Here is an 18,601-nt window from a genome sequence, read left to right as displayed (position 1 = left end):
TGATCTAGTGCTTCTCTCAAACTCATCTATTTCCTCATATTTAGAATTAAGTAGTACAAAGTTGTGTCTATTTCTTACTCTGATAATGGACAACCTATTAACTTCAAGTGCCCTGTTCTTGAAAGCTGTGGTAGTAATTATCTATCTCAGTGAAAGTAAAATTATAGACATTTTCATTCATTTGTACTAATAAGGTGCTTCTGAGATGCTGAGATCCAAGGTGGTACCTAATTACTCAACAGTACTTTGTTCTGCTTATTAAATACTCATTAATTATTACTCTATTTATGAGTATCTTCTATGCATTCAGATGATATCTTGTTATTTAGCTGACGCAAACAGAATACTTCTGATTTAAGTTCAATGTGTTTCAGTTTTGATTATTTAAATAAGAATTTTCATGTCTTCAAGGACTACTTGACATGTACAGAAGCTATTAAAAAGGAAGCAAGAAAGTATAATTCTATACCAGAGAAATGAAACCATCCCAGTCTTCAGATCAATAATTACATACAACAATCAAGCTCATATACAATCTCTTTAGCTTATGTATAAATCCCTGGTGATATGGCTAATCTAGGAAATGGCAGTCACAATGAAATTTAGCTTGCTTTCAAATAACTTTGTGATGCCTTAGTCCCAGTTCAAGTGAAAAATATCAGAGGTTGAATGTGCCTGTAGAAACAAACTGGTACGAGATGGGCTGCAAGTATGAGCCTGTGTGCTATAATTGAAAACGGAGTTCAGGAGCATACATTTCTGATGTGGCTGGCCAGGTAGAGGCTAGACAGAGATAGCATAGAGATAGGTACATTATCTCTCATGGAGCACTGGAATTCAACAGAATGGCTGACACTCAGTTGTTTATAATTTTGGTATGAAACAAGTGGGTGAGAAACCCACTATTTCTAACCTCTGTCTGAAACGAGCGGGTACAGAAGATTTGGGCACTAGAGTTACACACACAGGAAATGTAGAGTCTGAGTACATTTAGCAAACCGCTCAAACTCTGACTCCTCACTCCTTTAAAAAAAATAAAGGCATTGGAACAGTTTCATTCTCTGGTCCCTCCCCTATTTCCAAGCAAAAACTAAAGCTGCCAACCTCTTCTGTTCATAAACATGCTTCATTCCCAAGCTTGCTAAACTCTGAAATCTAATTAACTACTTTTTACCTTCAACTATCTGAGCAAGGACCGCTGAACGCCTTTCTGCAACATGACTACCAGTTATTTATGTTGGTGTTTTGCAAAAACTGATATTAAAGGAGGATGTTTGAGATAACGTGCCAGGTTTCATTTTCTGTCTAGTGATTTGTAGGCTATTTGTTCTTATCAAAGAAATCTGGAACACCCAATATCCTTGATATGCACATCTCTCTGCAGTCATTTGTGGAAAGTTTCACTTTCTACAGAGAAATAAACAAAGGCCAAAATCTCTTTTTCTGAGCAAATATAAATGCAGCCACTCAGCTGTTTCCTAGCTTCAACCTGTGAAAAATATGGGAAAATAATACCAGGTACATTACAAAAGAACTAGGGTGTATCACTTTTCATCCTCATCGGCCTGTTTTCAGCTGTCACTTCTTGAGGTCTAGATACAAACATAAGTAACTGCTAAAACTCACATTCATTTAAGACCAGACTTGGGCACCCTTACACACCATGAATGCCTCCACAGTACATTGTCCCAGAGCACCAAGCGTGATACAGTGCAGTACAAACTCCCGAGGAAAGATCTAACAGTCTGGCACCAAGCACCCCCAGCCATACAGTTGAGGCAAAATGTTTACATAAGATTTTTGGTGTTTCAAATAAAAAGCGATGACTTGTAATTCCAAACCCCCAGCATGGGGGTGATCCTGGTTTATTACATTTATGATGACTGGAAGAATTCTGTTTTGGATTGCTGCTGATGCGTCAGATAAGCACTTCTTAAGTTTAAAAGAACAAGTGACTATAGTAACTACTGACCAAAGGCAAGAAGACAGAAATCTAACTGATTGGAAGAGAAATAAACTGTTTTCTACAATGGTGCTGTAAGTAAGAGAATGAAATTAAGAAAGCAGGCAGTTGACTATTAGGAAATATAGCTCTAAAAGAAAGATCATCTTTAGGAAAGGTGGAAACCTAGAAACCTGTAGCAATGATTCAGGTTCATACACAGAACAAACACGTAATATCACGACACACACAGTGTGGCAGTTCAACATCACCAACTACAGAATCCATTTTAGAGATCAACCTGAAGCCAAGAATTCAAAATCAAGGATTCTCCCTCCTGCAGCAAGCGGGAAGGTAGCTGTTCTCAGCTCTGCACCAGGATCAAGAAGCCATTTGTTTCAATGGTGGCATTAAAATGTCACTAAGCTTTCTATTTTCTTTGGTGGTTTAAACTCCACCATCTGCTGACAAGCAGCACAAGATCTGTGCATCAATCAAACCTCCTGTTTGGGTGCTTTCCTGTTTTCAGGAGCTATCAAATGGCATTGACCCCTGGCTGTTCTGAGTTTTAATTTGGGCTGAGAGGTGTTTCCCTCCCTAGCCCTAATTGATGGGGCTGAGCAGTAAAATGTGGCTTGATCTCAGCTGTGTCTCTGTCATGTAACTATATTATCTTGATGTCTGCCTCACAGCAGGCTAATGAATCTTCCTTTTAAAACATTTAAACAGGCTACACAAGCCTGTGTATGTTTGTACATGCGTGGTGGGGAGGAACCTACTGCAGTAATCCATGGGAAGAAAACTGTGTAAAACACACTCACATGAGATTTTTTGATTTGCAACTGATTTTCCTGATACCAGATACTACAAAATAAGAAAGTCAATGGAGATTTATATGATAAAAATAAAAAAAGGGGAAATAGACTTTGCAGTGTGGTTTTAGAAGGCAGCACTTCTCAGGTTAATACGTGTAGTATGCAGTTTCAAGTGGTTATCAATCCTGTAGTCATTGCCTTGAGGTGACAAGAGAAATCTGAAATATGGGGGTTAGAAGACAGCAAGAGGGAGAGAGGGATTTAAAGTCTTCCAGAAATTCCTTCCCTAGTCTCAACTCCCCTTTCCTTGTTCTGGGTTCTGCTAAACCAGCCTATAAAGCACACAGAATTTAGACAGCACACTTAAGCCTAATTCCACCTATTTTAAAACTCGAATAATGCAGTAAACTGTGGAGTACTGTTTCCCAGGCTTCTCTTTTCAGAGAAGAGCTGTCGTTCCCTGTGTTTAAAAACCACGGAGGTAATTTTGGGCACTGCTGCAATCTAAGCAGTCATGGCTACAAATATTTATACTAAAACCTTTTAAAAGAGTGAAAAAAGATAGATGAATTTCAAATTAGGATGTGCAGAAGTACAAAAAGATTATGATAGCTGGATACTATCTGGGGAATTGTTAGGAGCTTCCTACTGCATTTTTGGACTTACAGCAAAAGATAGTTGAGCTGAAAAGAAAACTGAGTGGGATTTTTTTCCCCAGCTGTTTATGATAGCAGTTTTCTTGGAAAGAAGTACTTGAAATCCATAGCAGACTTCTTACTGCAAGTAAGCTCTTTGTGAAAAGTGGCCAAAGCCCCATGATCAATGGATACCAAACACCCACTAAAAATGGAAAGACAATAAATCTCCACAGCACAGTAACTTTTGACCATTAAAAAATGTTATTTTGGGCATGCAATACTTGGTAAGGAATACTGTCAAATGTAACAGATACTATCTCAAAAGAAATCTGGACTTCTTTGTATGGGGACACCACAGCCCCCACAGAGAGACAACCCAAGTCTACATATGGGACACTAATACCTGACCTTATTTTTTAATAATGTTATCAGGAAGTTAACCATGATGTATTAATGAATTCTAATAACAGGTAGCAAAATTCGCAACATGGAAGAATTTTATACAAGACAGAATTATCCACAAGGGACAGGGGAAGTTCACATTGGATATATGGAGGAAGTTCTTTACTGTGAGGGTGGTGAGGCACTGGAACAGGTTGCTCAAAGCAGTGGTGAATGCTCCATCCTTGGCAGTGGTCAAGGCCAGTTTGGACAGAGTCTTGGGAGCCATGATCTAGTGTGAGACATTCTTGCTCATGGCAGGGGGCTGGAACTGGGTGATCTTAAGGTCCTTTATAACCCAAACCATTCTATGAATCTATGACAGGAAATTTTTACTGTGATGGAGGTAGAAAAGGAAACAAGTTGCTTAAGGAAATGAAAAACAATGATGTGCAAAAATAAAATAAACTAAAAAGAAAAACAACAAAAAACCCCCACAAAACAACAACCCCAAACCAAAAAAACAAACTATCAGGGACACTCATCCTGATTTTCACAGAGTGAAGCCAAAAAGACAACAGCGCTAATAAAAACTGCCGGCAGGTTGAAACAAAAGTATTGCTGCCGCTCTCATGGTCCAAAGATGTTAGCAAACATGTTCTGAGGTTTAGTCTTTAGTTAGGTTAGTTATATTCTTCAAGGAAAAAAATTCTGTTAAGGTCTGAACGTCCAAGAACTCTGAAGGAAAAGGCACAGAAAAGGCCATTGAACCTTGCTGGTGGAAGGCCTGATAACAACAGAACTTTCAGGTGACTTCTTCCTCTGTACCAAGAGCCAGGTATTAATGTCCTACCTTAACTCTGCCAAAAGAGTGTATATTTAATCTAAGGAGTTAAAAGTCCTAAGCGGGCTCTCGTTATGCCACTGAAGGATGCGAAGAGAACAGAATCCCCTTCAATGCTGTGTTTAAAGAGCACAGGGCATTTATGAGAACAAGAAAACTAGCTTCAGATCCACCCATCCCATCCAGCTTTGTCCTTTTTCCTCAATCTTCTCATCCTATCAGGAAAAAAAAATTCACCCAAACGTGGGGAATTATGTATGGTCAAAGGGACAAAAGGAGCATGCAGATACCTCCTGCAGCAAATAATGTGAGCGTATGTGATATATAGCAGTTTAACCAGAAGAAGCTGTATATTCTGGAATATACAGCTGGAATATTCTGATACTGTGCCTTCTAGGTAATCTAGTTTGCATATAAAGACTGTAAGATACTTTATTACCAGTTCTGCAGTGTTATTCAGCACCTAATAATAAAATATTTTAGTGTTCAAGCAAAACATAATTCATAGTAACAAAATGTACTCAAAACAGCTTATCAAATAATGTTTGAATCCACTGTTATCCTAAATTGGCATTTTTTGGATCAAGAAGCAATTCAGAGATGACAGACTTTAATGATGCATGTAAAATAACAAAAATAAGATAGTACGTTATAGTCACCGTATAGTCCTTAAGAATATTACTTTTAGGCTATAAGTAAGGCAAAAATAAAGTACGCATTGCCTTTTCATGGCTGTTTAATATAATTTAATACAGCCTAAGTTTATTTCAGAACAAACATATAGCAGAAGTCCTGCTTACTGAAGAACCAATGAAAATTATTATTCCTTGCACTCTATTTAATTTTATACATAAAAGGGAAAATCTGTAAACTCAACAACTTGTAGTAAAACTCTACTTGGTCTGTTCCAAACACAGTTATTGAAATGTTATCTTTAGAACAGCAGTCACAAAATAAAGCCTGCAACAGCGAAGCCTGATGCAAAACTAATTGATTTTCTCCTCAGCCATGGGATTAAGGAAATTGCAGGCACTAGAAAACAGTTTTCAGATTTTCTTTGCTACTTTTTAATTGAGCGCTCAAGTATGCTCCACAAATTGACCCCCTACGATTCTCGGCAGTGAGTGGTTAAAAGGTAGAGTTTTTTAAGAACTTTACAGTAAATGAAACCCTTTCAGCAGAAAAAAGCCTCCAGCTTCTGTTTATTTTGGTAGTAAGGTTTCTCCAAATTATTTTGTCTCCTTCTGTTCCACTAGCTCAGAAACATCTGTCTCAAGTCCCTGTTTCAAAGTACTACATTGCAGGAAGGAATCTCCAAAGTTTTTAAGTATTATTTCCCTGTAAGCAATTGCTATCACTGCTGTGAGACTCCATGGAAAAAATAAAACTGAATTAAAAAAACAAACCTTAAACAGAATAGAAGCAGTTATTTCTCAAAATACATTGGATGGCTTTGAAGCAACTATAAATCACTTTTTTTTTTTCTGAAATGTTTACTGATTCCTTCTTTTACCTGTATTTTAGAAATGCTTCAGGAATCTTGGTGTTCGTCACTTGCATCAGTAGAACAAGCACCTTCAGGGCACTAACCTCTTCTTCAAAGGGTTTTCTCAGTTCCTTCTGATTAACTTTTAAGATTTATATTCTTTCACCAGAAATAGGTGGCGGTCAAACTCCTCAGATCTTTGATAGGAATCTGAAGTGCTGTCATAGTTTACAGCAGTCATTAAGGGGGAAAGGGCTGTCTCTTTAAGCTATACAAATCACAAGAGATGCTTTCCCTCATTCACCCTGCCAAAAGTTTATTAATTAAAAAAAACTCCTGAAGTTCAAAGGACAATCACTATTCTTCTTTCCTCTTTCATGGGGACTGAAGGCAGAATATGGCCTAAAATTACTTCTTTCAAAAGGAGAACCACTGACTTAAAGAGAGACCATGTAGACAAGTTCAGATTTAAATCCAAATCCTAGTTTTAAAATTCAAGTGGTTAAATTCACCCATGATACTGTGAGGCATCCACTGCAACACATAACAATCACCGTACACCTCAATCGCATTTTTGTAATCCCATCAAAATCTGAATTTTGCCTTTGTTATTTTAATGTAGGTAGCTCAGATGCCTATAAAGCAATTACATTTACAGACAACTTATAATGTGTACCAGCGGCCTGACACAGCGGAAACATTTATAGTATCTGACAGATAAAAAAGCAAATCCTATTCCTTTTCATTCATTCGCCCTACCCAGGAGCCTTATCAAATTGATGTCGTTCACGGCATGCCTTGAAGCTACTTTGTACAAAGAAGGGGTGGAAGGAGGAAGAGGAAATTCCAGACCTGAAGCATGTGCCACCTTTTCAGATTAGAATCCCTTGTCAGTTGACTAGTAGAGCGAAATCAGAGCCAGAAGTCACTTATCAAAAGTTCTGCTCTCTATCTACCTTGCAGACAAGCTCTGTTAAACCTAAAATAAATGACAACGTATGCTAAAAACCTTGATACCAAAGATCACCACTGTAAAATATGAATGGGCCAGTGTAATCTCCATAGGAATTCTTCTTTTTCCTTGCCAAACTGATAACACTGAAACTGTTAGTGCCTTTGAATAGCAAAATTAACATTTTACAGTTCAGTCACTGCTGCTGTATGCTTAGATGCATTAGGCTTGGCACTGTGACAAGTACTGTGAGCTTCACCAGAGCCACTGCTTGATGAAAATGAGTTAAAGAAGAACTCATAGTTTGAGAATGATGCTCACTATCAACCTGTTGGTGATCCACCAACAGTCGCCAACAGCCACCGTGTTGGTATTCTTGTGAACTACTCAAATCAACTTGACCTGCTGAGTAGCAACTACACTGCCCTCACTATAATGGTTCTTGGACAGTGCCACAGCAGGACTTCCACTGGAGTCATAATTTCCACTTCTATCCTAGAAGTGAATAGAATAAAGCTCACTTCAGCATAAATTATAAACCTATTATAAAATTACATGTTAAAAAGCCTAATCGAATACTGCAAATGGGAGTGAAGCAAATGGAAGTAGAGTAAAATACGGAAAACTTTGGTTGCTAGATTTACTGAAAAGCATTTTTATGATCAAATGTGAAATTCTTGGAGAAGCCCTACTTCTATCTGCATTCATGGCAAAACTAATTCCCTTTTAGAAGTGAAGTTCTGAGGCATGCATTTCTTGCAATTCTGTTTGCCTTAGGAACATGGGCTTCAATGTTATATATAATAATGAAATATTATTTCTGTAGCCATGCTTCAAGGCATAAAACTAAGTAAATAGCATAACAGAAATCTTAAAAAAAAACATTAAAAGCATTTTGCATATATATTAAATACATATAGAAAAATACAGCTGAACTGCTTAGTGCTAGAGCAAGAAAGAAATCCACTAGTTCTAGAGAGGCACTTTTGGTCATTGTTTTCCTGTTCTGGAGCTCATCAGCTACTTGTTAAAATACAATGTAGTGGTAAAATATAATGTAGGCTTAGTAAAAGACTAAGTGAAGGGTTCAGACTTCTGTGTCAATACAGGACTCCACATTTGCTTTAAGAATTTGACTGAAATCACAATAAAAATACAGCATCTGTACTTCACATAGGAAATACTTACGCTCCCCAAAGTTAGGAGTCCACATAAAGGAAAATAGTGATTCCAAGAATCTGTAATGCTGGTGTCATGAGCAGGAAGAACACTGAAATGAAACTGATATTCCCTCCCCTCTTTGGAATCTTCTACAATTAGAATCCTACATTATAAAGCTGAACCATCAGGGTTGACAGTTCCTAGTCCATGAACACAGATTAGGCCCATTCACGGAGCTCAGTGGCAGTCTTCTTGAGACACAGAGCACTGCAGGGCATGCGCTATGCACTCCAATGTCTGCTAGATCAAAGCTGGGGCAGAGCTGACCTAGAGGTAATCATACTGTCAGATCCAGGGAAGCTCTCTGTTGAGACACCAGGCTTACTATCCACCTCACTTCATCGACACATGCCTGACACCTGGGTATCTCAATTAGCCCTGGTGTTTCACACTCCACCTTTTAATACCCTAGATAACCCTGTACAGTGCAGAACACACACATCAATCACAGCGCCCGAGGCCTGAGAAATGATGAGTATAGAAGAGGATATGTCCTCTTCTTAGCAGTGCTACCAACCCTAAGGCCTGAGTGTCTCCAAGCACACTGCTTACAGCTCTTTCTGCTGCATGCCATGCTGCATTCAGTGCAGCAGTTCCACTGTGCAGACACTTAGTAGAGATGACTGCCCCTTTCCTAACACAGATACGCAGCTTCTGCGCTTAGCATCAACAACTCTTTTACTCTTTCTTTAGCATGTAATCTGGCATGGAAACACCACGGCCTATTGCTGAGATACTGAGGGGGGAAAACCCTACAGCAAACCCCATGAAAACCCTCTAAAATCCAAACTCAAACCAAGCTAAAAAGCTAAACTCCCCACTTTGTCCTTTGCTGAATTTAACAAGTGGGAGCTGTGACTTCCGAGGCCATGATTTGCAACACAGCCCTCTGTTTACAACATGTAACCAAAGTAACTCTATTTGGCCTAGCAGAACACACATTTATTAAACCCTACAGTCAATAGAGCATATGGCACTAACCGAAAGTACAGTGTTTTAACAGGGAAATAGGTGGGGACAGGAGGGAAGAAAAGTAGGAGGAGAAAAAGAAGGAAAAATGTGAACAAATCTCAATGGAAAACGGATGTTTTCTAGAGAAGTCGTGTGGTGTCCGTCCCCCCCCCCCCCTTTCCCATAATACTAGGTCTCCTGGATACTCAAATAAATGGATTTCGATGATAATTTACTACATTACCAACTACAAATTGGCCTTACACATTACAGTTTCTCCCATCAATCCCTCCTATGAAGACATTAGTGCAGACAAATGGCTCAGGAGGTAATTTATTCACACTGGGAAACAAATTATCCTGTAACAATATCTGGAGAGCAAAGCTGTTACAGTGTAAATATCTGCTGTGTTAAACAAGCTCTTAAAAAAAGGACCTTGCTGAATCAAGACTTAGGTTGTGATTGCATTCCTTAAAAGTACCATTTTATTATCAAAATTAGAAATATCTCACTCTAGATCACTAATATCTACACGTCATTTTATATCTAGAGTAGCACTGTTAACCTAAATGAGATTATAAGAATGTGCTTGCTTATTATTTTGAATAGTAGTATGAAAGACTAGGGCTGCCAGTATCTTATATCTGGAAATGTAACTGCTCAACCAGTCATAAAGCAAATTTTCTTAATACTAATGTTTTACAAGATGGAGTTGATACGTGATCTTCAGAACAAATCACCACTTAAAAATAATTCACTCTATCTTTTGAATAAACTGTGATTACTTTTAACCTTTTATTCTAAAACCCTGAGCACAAGAGCTGGTTGTTTTGCAAACATAAGGTATCACTTTTGATGTCTAAACATTGTGGTGACTAACAAAGCAGAGCATCTCAAAATTCTTGGGTTTATGAGAGCTTCAACTCTCAAGCTATTTTCCTAACAGCTACAGATGTTAGGAACACCAAGTGTTTCTGGTGGAAAAAGGAGAGCAAGTTAAGGACAAGACCTTTCCTGTCACAGTAAATGTGTCAAAATAGAGTCCTGTTACCAAATAAAATACTTCTAAGCCTATACTTTCCCAGAACTCCATAATAACTAATACCCACTGAACAGAGAAAAGGACAGAAGGACAATCAGTCCTTAGAAAAAAGCATGAGGATGACATCACTGGCTGTCTGCTAGCCAGGAAAGGAAGAGAGGGATTATCTGAATAGTGAACATCTGGATGGTGTATATAAAGGCAACGAAGGATTTTTAAACAAATTAGTTCACTAAGTTCCACTGAATTTTTATCTTATAGAGAAACAGTAGTGCTATGATACGCTTCCATAATGAAAAAGCAACAGGAATGCTAGTGGTTTGGTTTAATGAATTAAAAGATACACAAAGAGATTTATCATTCACTGTCTCTTTTTTAATTTTTTTAATTGAAAAAAATTGTCAGATACTTGAACTTATAACTCTCCCTTTCAAGTTAAAACAATGTAGTTTGCTAACACTGCTTTTCTTCTTTCTATTATTTGGGTTTTAGGTACAAAGATTGTAATTGATATGATTCTGATCACACTGAAGTTCAAACATGTTCAGTTCCCCATTACTGTTCTGTAAAGACTGCTTACAAAAAATCTTATATATAACATGATTTGATTTCTTAAGTATAAAACTCAAGCAAAATTCATATTTTCACATATTTTTTACCACACAGCATAAAGTTCCTGCATAAGTCATAACTCTAATAGTTGTGTACAGACTTAACTAGTTGCATATAGCAATTCTATAAAAGTTACCAGGCAAAAAATCAACTTTATTCTATACTGGAGTACTATGCAAGGAATCATTCTTACCTTGAACTGTCAGAGTTGCTGATGCTTCAGCTTTTCCAACCATATTTTCTGCAACACAAGTATATGAGCCCATGTCTCCTGCCATAACTTTCCGGATTTTCAAGGTATGATCATCACGGATTTCGTATCTTTAAATATACATAGTCATAAACAGTGAGTAGGAATAATAGAAATTTACAATTTCTGTAAAGGGTAAAAATATGGTGGGTTTTTGCTCATATTTTTATTCCTATATTTGCCTTAGAAATAAAAAAGTGTATAAATCCTCATAAATTGATAATGTAAAGACAATATTTTAAAAGAAAAATATTTATAAATAATTGAAAACCTAACTCTAATTTCTTTTGCAATATGAGTCAGTTTTTCACACGTCAGTACAATTTCACTGTTGTAAAGCAAACGTAAAGCTGTAACGCATAACTTTTTAATTGTTAGAACAAGTAAACGCAATAACAGTTATTTTTCTTCCAACAGTTTTCCCATCTGAATGAAGAATTTTTTTTAATATGGTTGAAAAGATAGTATTGTTCTCAAGAAGATCAGAATTGCTTGAAAGTCAAGATAAATCCCAATTCATTCAATTTCTTTTGAAAAGACCGATGTGGCTTTTTACCATTTCTTCTCATTTCATCACTTTGTTTCTCTTCTTTGTGTAATGCAGTCAATGTGTTTATGTGTTTTTTTTACACTAAAATGGCTATAGTTTTATTGAAGATACAGACTAGATTAACAGGAAGTGGGAATTGGATGGCTGGAGCAAACTGTTACAGGATTTCTTCTTTCAAGCTCCTCCCTTAACAGGTTTTCAACTGACAATCGGGAATTCAAAATAAATATCTATCTATCTATCTATCTATCTATCTATCTATCTATCTATCTATCTATCTATCTATCTATCTATCTATCTATCTATCTATCTACCATAGAATGTATTTCTTTTAATAAGGCCTTTTACATTTTGGCCTGAGTTGGAGCAATGATGGGGGAAACTTAGTAACAAGAACATGTAAAATCAAGGAGCACCTCCTGTATGAAGACAGGCTGAGGAAGTTGGGGCTGTTCAGCCTGAAGGAGAGAAGACTGCGTGGAGACCTCATAGCAGCCTTCCAGTATCTGAAGGGGGCTATAAGGATGCTGGAGAGGGACTCTTCATTAGGGACTGTAGTGACAGGACAAGGGGTAACGGGTTAAAAATTAAATGGGAAGTTTAGATTGGATGTAAGGAAGAAATTCTTTACTGTGAGGGTGGTGAGGCACTGGAATGGGTTGCCCAGGGAGGTTGTGAATGCTCCATCCCTGGCGGTGTTTAAGGACAGGTTGGACAGAGCCTTGGGTGAGATGGTTTAGTGTAAGGTGTCCCTGCCCATGGCAGGGGGGCTGGAACTAAATGATCTTAAAATCCCTTCCAACCCTAACTATTCTATGATTCTATATTGCTGGACCACATTTTGTACCAGTTGTGATTCCAATATATATTTCCTGACGTTGTGATCTAATTTACTATTTATTATATATTTTCCAAAACTTGTAGTAATTACAAAAGACTCTTCAGGTGACAAATTAATCTGCATCAGATACTATGGACTGAACTTTATTGTATTTTGTTATCTTTATCTATGTGTTGTTACAGCAAAAGCTCGAGAACAAGACATTCTTAAGTTTCAGTTTAAACTGTAACTTCAGTAAAGCTCAATGGTAATGAGAAACGTCTTACTAGATGAAGCCAGGCCTTCTCCATTCAAGAAGAAACAAATGCTAGCTGTCAAATGTTGAATGGCTACACTATATACCAAGCTAGACATCATAAGACAGGTAACTCCATGTACTGCACCTTGCTTTTGGTAATTCCCCATCATCTTTCCTCCATCTTACTGTAGGGACTGGGTCACCTCTTGCCTCACACTTAAACTCTGCACTGTCATCCACAGTTACAGCCAAATTACTTGGTCTCTTCACAAAAGATGGTCTCTCTAAAAGGAAAGGAAAGAAGGGATTAGTCCAGCAGTTCTGAGCCCGTACTGCAATTTCTCCTGAGCTGTGGCTGTTACAATAAGGGAAGCAGTGTGATGAACCTGATGGAGGTGCCTCTGCCACTGCTCTTCTCACTCCCAGTGCCAGGCAGAAGATCCATGGCCCTGCAGATGGCCAGCACTATGAACTTCAGAACAGGAGGCAGATGCTCTTAACAGTGGTTCACAGTCCAGGTGCAGACTTCTTTACTTCTTGTGTATCGCTGTCACAACTAATAGAGCTAAAGCAAAACACAACCTATACAGAAAATCTAAATACACATCAACCCTCAGGTAGAAGCAGGCCTGTTGCAAGTACCCAGACAATGCCCAGTCATCTGGTACACTGCTTCAAAAAGACTGAAGGCACAAACCAAATGTCTCACTGAAGATTTTGACTCAATTGTGCCTCTAAATTTGAAGGCAAAGTAAGGCCCAGCACAGTATCTCTGCAAGGATGCTTGTAGGTGTCAGCAGCAAGTAGTGTTCAATGCAATCATTTCCAATGCTACATTAGAAAGGCAACATTTTCTTTCAATAGCACACATAAGATCAAACAAACCAGCAAAACCCACAATGTCCTCTCTATAATTTTTATTCATAAAAACTGGTATTGTCCCTGGCTTACACTGTAGGACACGGATGACCCAAGTCCTGGCTCACCAGAGTCAGATTAATTGCTGAATCCTTTTCCTCAGGCTTTTTGAAACAGAACAGGATCTCAGTCCAGGCTGTGCTATTCTGGGAACCCCACTACTAGATGGAAATTTCTGGAAAAGGATAGACACATCCTTCCACCTGTAACAGGGTTCAAAGCTTTATGGTGCTGGGCTTTTCATAGTTCCACAGCAGGCTGGAGCCCAGTGAGGTTTACACATGGACAAGGAAGATAAGCGTTTAACAATTTCTGGGATACCCCAGGAAGGATTATACACCTAGAAAGGCAGCACCAGATGACAACCGGATGTCCATAAAAGAACTGGGAAGCTTTAACAGGAGAGTGCTTGGCATGTTCCTTTGCCTAAAGCAGATGACTTTTTTGCCTCTACACCTGTGAAAGCTCTGAGGGGGTTGAGAAGGCAGTTGCACGTTTTCACTTCTATGTATTGAAGATATAAATATCATCTCCTTGGAATTGGAAGAGTCTAAAGCCATTGGCACAATCAGGAAGTGTAAAAACCAAAAAATACACCACAGATTTCTCATAGCAGTACAAAAAAACCACCATACAGAAGGATTAAGAGACAAACCCATATGATTGTCTCACATTTGTGTTTGAAAAAGGTGGTTCTGAATATTACTTTGACTTTGCAGATAAAGAAACAGAGATTCAGCATCATAAAACTTCAGTGAATGGTTCAGAAAGGACTAGAAGTAGAAATGTGAACTGAACAAAACTCTATAAAAGAGCTTCCCTTACTCTCAAGGATGTCCAGACCAGCTGGATGCTCGTGTTGTAGAAAACTTACCTTTGCTTGCAATGCTAGCCAAATAGTGTTAGATGTACTAGCATGTTGATCTTTAAACTGTTACCTCTATCCTGGTTTCACAGACAAGGAGGAAGTAATAAAACAGACACCTACAGAAATGAATCTAGCTGTAATTAAAAAACCACAAACACAGGTAGCTCCCCTCATCCCATTCGCTTTCTTGAGCATGCAGTAAAAATGTAATCTGAATGCAAGAAAAGAATATTCCAGATTAAACTTCAGAGTAAAATAGTTTTGGGAAAAATATTCAACTTAACTATGCAAGAGAAAAAGGACTGATGTGGTAAGGCCAGGACTGCTGCACAAGAGCAAAACCCACAAGAGGCATGCTGTTCGATAAATCAGTTTTCTAAAGGAGAGAAAGATCTTTTGTCTGCCCATTCATAACACTCTTATTCAAATCACATATATGAATAAGGAAAATCAGTATCTATCTTTGTTACATGATTATTTGGTAAATACAAGGAAGGCTTAGCGAGGATCACTTTGAAACTTTCTAATATTACAGTTTCTGGCATGCAGTCCTCCCTCTGATCTAAAGCAGAAACTTAAAGTTCAACTTCTAAATAACCAAAACCCCATAAGCAGAAGATTTATATTGAAATTTTTTAATATCAGCATATTTCTTATGCTCTTTCATGCATATCTAGGGCCAGAATTGAAAGAATTAGGTGTAATAAAGATTTCTAGACACAGACTGGTAAGACATTTAAAGCTTTACTGTCCTGTTTGGAAAGAAAACCTTACTAGTTCTCCCACACTGAAATTAAGAAATATGTCGGAAGAGCAAATGAGATGAAGAAAAACGCAAAGACAGACTTCTCTTTGCAATGCATCCCTCTTACAGGTGTTTAGCAAGAGTCATATTTTCCAGGCTGGATTACCTACCAGTCTGTACCATAATCCCCTGTTTAGACTACTGATGAGCAACTAACTGGTACTGTTAACTAGGAGCTCAGTGCCACAACTTTACTCATGTAACTACGACTTCCTTTCAACTCTAGATTTTGCTTGGAAGTTCTAAAAGTCTGTTTGACAATAAACTTCCTCCCAGAGTGCTTCAAAGGTGTCTGTAAGCTAAAAAAAACCAAACACCACCCAAAAAAAAACCAATCAAAAAAGAAACCAAAACCCTCACCAAAACCCAGCAGTGTGGATCATAGGAAGTCTTGCTTAACTTCACCTACACTATCTTGCTGAATATTCAGTTTCAACAACTTGAAGATGGCATACAATCTTGTTTTATTCTGGAAAACCCATACTTCAAACAAAACTCTGAACAGGACTTTAAGCTGGCTGTAAAAAGTAATGAAGACAGATGAAAGTGCCAAAGACTGACAAGACAGATATTAAACCTGAAATAAAAACAAAAGCAAGAGCCAGGATTACGGCAATAGCATTGTGATGGAAACCAGCATGTTATGAACCATGGCTTGGATGCTCTCATCCTGTGAAGACAAAATACTCCTTCTACAGGAACAACTGAGCCAACTCAAGCCTCCCTTACTTTAAATTAATACGGGACACATTTTGAAAACTACCAAGGCTGCATCTGTAGTCACCATGAGGCAATTCTCCTGTGCTGAAGGAATTCTGAGACTACACTTGGCATTACAGCTTCTTTTCTGCAATAACAACAAACCCTGCAGTTTTCAGCTGTTACCTTAAATGAAAACAGATTTTCTGATACTCAGATCACCTGAACAAGTAGACCTGTTGCATCTTCACAACACCCAGTACACACAGCTATAAACAAAAGGATAATCATTTAAGATAGAAATTGCAATGATTCTGATTTTCTTCATTAAGGGAGGAGAAAAATTAAGCCTCTCCTTCATAGTAGTGCTAATTTTTGTCTTGCTAGTATTTTAAAATACTGATCCAGATAGTGGACACTGGGATTATTTTCAGTTTCAGTACCAAGAAAGCATCTTCCAATAGCAAAACCAGTCCAGGGTGTACTGCAAAGCCATTAAGTGCCAATCATTTGCTAGAACACAATCATGACAAAAACATTTGCAACGCTAAAAAGGAAACAGATGAGAATGATCATTAATAGAAAGCTTAGTAGGAAAACCCTAAGATGGCCATTTTCATCAACAAAGTCTTAAAGGAGGCCTTACCTAAAACGGTGAGCTCCGCAACTTCACTTTCACGCTCTCCAACCATATTTGTTCCAACACAAACATATTTGCCAGCATCATTCTTTCTTGTGTATGTGATCATAAGCTTTCCTCCTCTGATCTAGGACAAATCAAGGATAATAAAAAATTCTTAAATATAAACTATTGATTTAATAATATTTGTTAACTTGAAAAACGTTTTGTAACAGACAATGAATCAGAGCAAGCTATCAGTGACTTTCCAAATCCTACAAAAAAGTGAACCCTTCTCCCAAAACCTATTAACCTAATTTCCTTCTCTTTGCAAAAAGCTTGCCTGTAAGTTTTACATCAGTATTTTAAAATCTCTCAGATTTGAACCCCTATTACTCTACTCTTCACTCTGCATAAAATAAGACTGACTGTTCAACAGCCTGTTTAATGCTTGCTGGCCACAAAGTCTACAATTCCTTCCTATGTAGTACTGCAGTTTGATATAATCAGGTGGAGAGTAAAAATTAGCACTAGACATCAATTCCATTTTCACATCAAGTGCTGTGATTACTTTTTTTGACAAGAAAGATGTGTACGTCATCCTACTCCTGGTAATGCTCCTTATTATTCATGAGTTCTGTGTTTGCTTTGGTTTTCTCAGGGAAATGAAGGAAATCTTTTATTCTTTAGTTCTTCACCTATAACTAAGGAATTTTAAAGGCTGATAAGCAGCTGGGTAGAAGCAATTAAATCCTTAGTGGCAAATGAATAACATCCTGCTTTTAATTCTGGACTCAGTTCTTGAAAGATAATAGAATTCCAATAACGCAAGAATTAGGAAGCATCCTTCCCTTTTGTGATTTTAAATCTTATTATATCAAAATATATATTAAATGCATATGGAAATTGCTGTTCTCTGAAAAGTATTTATTCTCCCATTTGATTGACAAAATGGTTGAACAAGTTTTAAAGTTCACCAAACCGCAGCAAAATTTGTGTAGGCAACTTGAATACAAACCACGTTTAATATGCAAAAGTGTTACTTAATTACATTAATTACATTTTTAAGTGAACATATGCTTATGAGTCCAATCACATATGAAAACCACCGCAGTTCAAGGAATGGGTGGAAGCACACAATAAATAAAGCCACATATGAAGCTACAGGAAAGGGTCTAATGTGGTCAGTGACAAGGAGGAGTGTTGTCAATATGAGGTACTTTGCTTCAGTTGCCTGCAGCTAGAAATCTATCCCTGAAAATTTGACATCTTGAGCAGTGTTGGGTTCTTATTATCATTGTTAAGATGTACGGACACAGAGATGACAGTCACTTATTGAGATAAATGAACATGCATGTGTAACAAAGATAGTGTTGCATACAGATCTCATTCTGTTTCCTTTGGCATTTATCGTTTGAGAACAGGAAAGATATGTCCTTTATCATACAGAAATCTAGTAATGCTGAAATTTCAATGCGGATTTGAGGCATGAAGAATGAAAAAACAAGGGTGACCTGCAAATACAAATTTCTTCACGAATATGTGTGCATTTTTAGATTGTTTACCACCTGAACTCATGGTAAACATGAGAAGAGACTCTAAAATATAACAAGAAGTCTATCTATACTAAGTCCTGTTTTACATCTCCCTGTATCACAGAAAGCTATTTATTTCCAGTTAATCTATGCAAAGGCTTTAAAAAAAAACCAAACAAATTTTAGAAAGATTTCCACATGCATTTTAGGATATTTGTATAACCAGATACACAGGCAGAAATACATACTTTTCATGTGTATCAATATTGAATGCGTTGGATTTAGCAAATAAATGTGTTTATCACAAGAATTTACCAACTCAGCTGATGATGATTTCAAATCTATGTAAACTGAAAGCAGTGATTTTCATACGTGTCTTAAGAGCATAAGTCCT

At 37.6% G+C, this 18,601-nt stretch overlaps 1 protein-coding gene across 1 annotated transcript in view; it reads right to left on the bottom strand.

Annotated features, from left to right (window-relative positions):
• Nucleotides 1-18,601, bottom strand: part of ROBO1 (roundabout guidance receptor 1) — a 707,322-nt gene that overhangs the window by 70,850 nt on the left and 617,871 nt on the right. The window contains exons 6-8 of the mRNA XM_057404322.1: nt 16,700-16,820; nt 12,909-13,047; nt 11,078-11,205 (exon numbers count right to left, since the gene is read on the bottom strand). Of these exons, the coding sequence (XP_057260305.1) occupies nt 11,078-11,205; nt 12,909-13,047; nt 16,700-16,820 (388 nt within the window). The remainder of the gene's footprint in view (nt 1-11,077; nt 11,206-12,908; nt 13,048-16,699; nt 16,821-18,601) is intronic.

The sequence above is a fragment of the Pezoporus wallicus genome, unplaced genomic scaffold (assembly GCF_028554395.1).
Source record: "Pezoporus wallicus isolate ANWC-B61680 ecotype Strahan unplaced genomic scaffold, APGP_CSIRO_Pwel_v1 contig_5922, whole genome shotgun sequence".
Taxonomy (NCBI): Eukaryota; Metazoa; Chordata; class Aves; order Psittaciformes; family Psittacidae; genus Pezoporus; species Pezoporus wallicus.
The sequence above is the reverse complement of the archived record's forward strand: the minus strand, read 5'-3'. Positions and strand labels throughout refer to the sequence as shown.